The 3722-nt window shown below is 56.6% G+C and overlaps 3 protein-coding genes across 3 annotated transcripts in view; 1 reads left to right on the forward strand and 2 right to left on the reverse strand.

Moving 5' to 3' along the window:
* The window catches only part of ACA1_080410 (radial spoke head 10 B family protein, putative), a gene marked incomplete at both ends in the record, with an annotated part of 1620 nt that extends 646 nt beyond the window's left edge, over positions 1-974 (reverse strand). The window contains 4 exons of the mRNA XM_004351015.1: positions 111-248; positions 323-432; positions 516-617; positions 701-974. Coding sequence (XP_004351067.1) covers positions 111-248; positions 323-432; positions 516-617; positions 701-974 — 624 coding nt within the window. The remainder of the gene's footprint in view (positions 1-110; positions 249-322; positions 433-515; positions 618-700) is intronic.
* Positions 975-1213: 239 nt separating this feature from the next.
* Positions 1214-2420, reverse strand: ACA1_080520 (nucleotidyl transferase superfamily protein; the record flags this gene model as incomplete). The annotated part of the gene is made up of 5 exons (XM_004351017.1): positions 1214-1347; positions 1470-1620; positions 1661-1906; positions 2006-2230; positions 2331-2420. The coding sequence occupies 5 exons, from the start codon at positions 2418-2420 to the stop codon at positions 1214-1216; spliced, it is 846 nt and encodes a 281-aa protein (XP_004351069.1).
* Positions 2421-3238: 818 nt separating this feature from the next.
* The window catches only part of ACA1_080530 (uncharacterized protein), a gene marked incomplete at both ends in the record, with an annotated part of 3342 nt that continues 2858 nt past the window's right edge, over positions 3239-3722 (forward strand). Inside the window, 3 exons of the mRNA XM_004351019.1 lie at positions 3239-3266; positions 3346-3495; positions 3590-3685. Coding sequence (XP_004351071.1) covers positions 3239-3266; positions 3346-3495; positions 3590-3685 — 274 coding nt within the window. The remainder of the gene's footprint in view (positions 3267-3345; positions 3496-3589; positions 3686-3722) is intronic.

Consider the following 3722-nt stretch of genomic DNA (forward strand, 5'->3'; position numbering starts at 1 on the left):
CTCCGATGTATCGGTCTCCGTTGGCCCAGGTGTACGTGCCCTTGCCTATGAATGCGCCAGTGAGCAAGCGAACATGCTGGATGCGTTGTACCGATCGACAATAAAGGGACTGAAAAGTACTTACCGTGCTTGGTGCCTTCTCGCCACTCGCCCTCGTAGCGATCGCCGTTGGCCCAGATCTTGACGCCATAGCCGTGCTTCACGTCGTCTTTCCACTCACCCTCATACCGATTATCATTCCACCACGTCTGACGTCCATCATGAAAAGTGGTGTTATTTTAGAACAGAACAGAACATCACCCAAGGGGCCGTGTGCTTATACCTTGCTTCCGTGGCCGTGCAGGTTACCATCCTTCCAGCCACCCTCGTAACGATCACCGTTGGCCCATATGTAAATACCCTTGCCGTGCTGTGTTCCCTCCCTCCACTCTCCTGTAGGTCCGAGTCAGACGGCATCTCTGCTGCAAGTTCGATGGTCGAGTAGTACTCAGGCAACGAAGGCGACGACGACGTACCCTCATAGCGGTCGCCGTTGGCCCATATCTTGACGCCCTTGCCATGCTTCAGGCCGTCCTTCCACTCACCCTCGTACCGCCGGCCGGACGGGCAGCAGTAAACTGGGTAACGATGAAAGATGGCATTGGTTAAAAAAATAAATCAGGATGAAGAGCAATCAATTGGGAACTGGGAGGGAGCGTACTGCCACGGCCGTGCTGCCGCCCCTGCCGCCACTCGCCATCGTACCAGTCGCCATCGACCCACACCTTGTAGCCGCGACCGTGTGGTCTGCCGTCCTTGTACTCGCCTCGATAGGTGACATCCCTCACGTCTATATCTACAGGCGCTCGCGCCGCTACGGGTCCCACGATACCCGCGTTCGTAAGGCCTACGTACGGCTCGGCGATGTGTTGCGGTTGGTTCGATCCATACATCTGCGGATGTGGATTGCCGCCAACGTTGTCGCCCCCCAGCATTTCCTCCTCGCGTTTGATTCTCTTGTTGGCCGCCGCTGCGTTCTCATCTTGCATGACGCGCGGGAGTGCCGGTGGGTGACTGTTTCCACCCCCTGCCTCCCCCTGCTCCCAGCTTCGATCACGCTTCGCTAGCATCGTTGGTTGGTTTGATCCAATCTCTTGGGTCTAAAATAAATGAAGAAAATGCCGGAAAAAGGCGTGGTGTTGGACGTGGTTGACAGACTTGTTGTGTCGTAGCTCTACTGCGAAGGGCCAGTGCTGTTCACCTTCTGGAAGTAGGCGTCTGCTTGGATGTAATCGCCAAGCGACCCGATGTCAAATCGGCCCGGCAGGCGATGAGCCCGGATCGTCGTTCTTGCAGAGAGCCAAGCAACTGCCCACACGCACCGTTAGGAAAGGGAAAGTAAGATTGCCTGGCCAAGACACTGAGGTGATGATGATGAAGGAGGAGAAGGAGGATATCGCGGGCATGATAAGCATTAGTACCCAGGGAACCTGGTGCGTCGACAAGTGCCAGCTTGCCCTCGGCTTCGTCAACATACTGGTTGATCAAGGGCACCGCGGACTTGCTGTAGATGTAAAGGGGCGGGCACGCCTTGCTTGACTCGGTCTCCTCCACCTTGGGCTTCTCCAGGAATTTGGTCACCTGCGACCATCACCATCGCCCGAGATAAGAGGGCAAACACAGTGTTAGACTCCACAATGTTTTGATCGTGGTAGTAGAGGAGCATGATCATTGCCTTGTCGTTCTCATCAACCTCGATGATGCCTCGCTTGGTGACCTCCTGCCTGTCCTTGATCTCATAGTAGGTGATGAGGCTCTCGCCGGCCGCCAGGCTCTTGAAGTGGTCTATGACCTCCTCCAGCTTGAAGTCCGTGTCGAAGAGCGTGTCGCCCGCAACCGCCAAGAGGTCGCCGCTCAGGTCCTTCATCTGCGCACCAACATTGCCGCCCACGAGAAGATCAGTGGATAAGTCGCAAATCAGTTGAGCAATAGCACCACAGCGATAAAGAGAAAAGAGAAGACGTACCTTCATGGCCAGGTGCAGCGCGCCGATGGCGCCCTTGCGCTCCTCGTTGCACGTCGACCCATCGTTGATGATGTGGTCGAGCGGAAAGGCGCGCCCCTCGGCCCACCGCTTGAAGTGTTCCTCGTGCCGCGTGTTGCACACGACGTAGACCGGCGCCACGCCGCTGCGCTCGAACGCCTCCATCCAATAGTCCAACAGGGGCTTGCCGCCCACTGGGACTAATGCCTTCGGAAGACCCACCAAGTGGCCATACTGGGGAAGTAGTACTATTATTATTATTATGATTAATAAACCAAAATAAACAGAACAGAAAGAGAAGTTGTACGAGGCCAGAGGTGTCCTGCCGAAGGTCGCGTTCCAGGCGGGTGCCGTAGCCAGCAGCCAGCACGACAGCGCCCACTCCCTTTCCCTCCATCTCTTGTCGTGACAGCACTAAAAAAAGAAACTATTTTCCCAGATAAAGAAAAACTATTTTTATTCTATTCCACAGCCGCGGTGAGGTGCTCGATGCGTGCAGCAGCTGGCCGCCGCAGGCTCTATCTTGCTCTGCCGAGCACGCCCTTTGAGGTACCCCCCCTTTGTTTGCACTCACCCTTTCATCATCTTGAATCAAAATAGTAGATTAAATAATAATAATAATTTGGCTGTCAGCAGGGACGTGGTGCCCGCACCGGATTGCTTGTGGGGCCACACAGGCGTGGTCTCGCGACCTCTGCACCTCCGGGCGGCTCCTCCCCATCGACCACAACACTGCCGGTGTGGTCGCGGCAGTGGCTGCGACGCGGGATCGGGCCTGGGCCTGGGCCTTGCCGCCCTTGCTGGCTTCTCTGCCGCTGCCTACACCAGTTAGGTTTCGCGTCTGTCATGTTCTGCGGCTCAGTGTTGCCTTGAGGTGAAGCTTTCCTCTGATCTATGTAACTCAATTGCGATACTGCAGGTCAGTGGGAGTTGGGCGACCGAGGCCGGTGGGTCGTGGCCCGCGTCGGGGCCCATCAGCTGGTGCGCGCTCTGCGGTGGAGCCATCCGGCAGTGCTCCCGCAGGTCCTGCCAGCCATTGCACACCTTTCGACCTCAAGTAAGTAGTAGCACATGCGCTGTGCTGACGCCTAAAGCTGACCAATTCTTGCCGCAGTCGAAGGGGCCAACGAGCTCGCGGCTCACAACGTGTTGAACATACTGTGCCGCCCGGAGATCGGCCTGTCGCCGGACCCGCACATTCGCTTCTATGCTGCCATGATCATCTCCAACATGCTCAAGGCCGGTGCGCATTTTACCACCTTCTCTCTCGCGCTTGAGCTCCTGCTCCTTACCGAATGCCGCGGCCACGACTCTTGCTCTAGATCGACGGATGCTGTCGCAGCTGTCGTTGGACGAGGCCAACAGATATGTGGCGGGTGTGATCGCAATCGAAAGAGAGCAGCAAGGACCGTTCGCCTCTTCTGTACAGCTCTACATCACCCGAATCCTCACAACACTCTTTGCGTCCGAAGGTACACTCAATCACACACCGGCCCTGCGCAGACTATTATTATTGCTATTATTATTTGATGCCTGGCCTTGACAACCTGCACCTTGCCACCGCAGAGCCACGAGAAGCAGCAGAGGTGCTGCTGGCTGTGGGTCTCTCCACAGTGTCAGACCTGACAGCGCCTTGGCCTGGCACGACCCAGGCCGTCGAAGGTGCCGAGGCTGACTACCAGGCCTTTTACCACAGCCT

The sequence above is a fragment of the Acanthamoeba castellanii genome (assembly GCF_000313135.1).
Source record: "Acanthamoeba castellanii str. Neff unplaced genomic scaffold scf7180000084618, whole genome shotgun sequence".
Lineage (NCBI taxonomy): Eukaryota > Discosea > Longamoebia > Acanthamoebidae > Acanthamoeba > Acanthamoeba castellanii.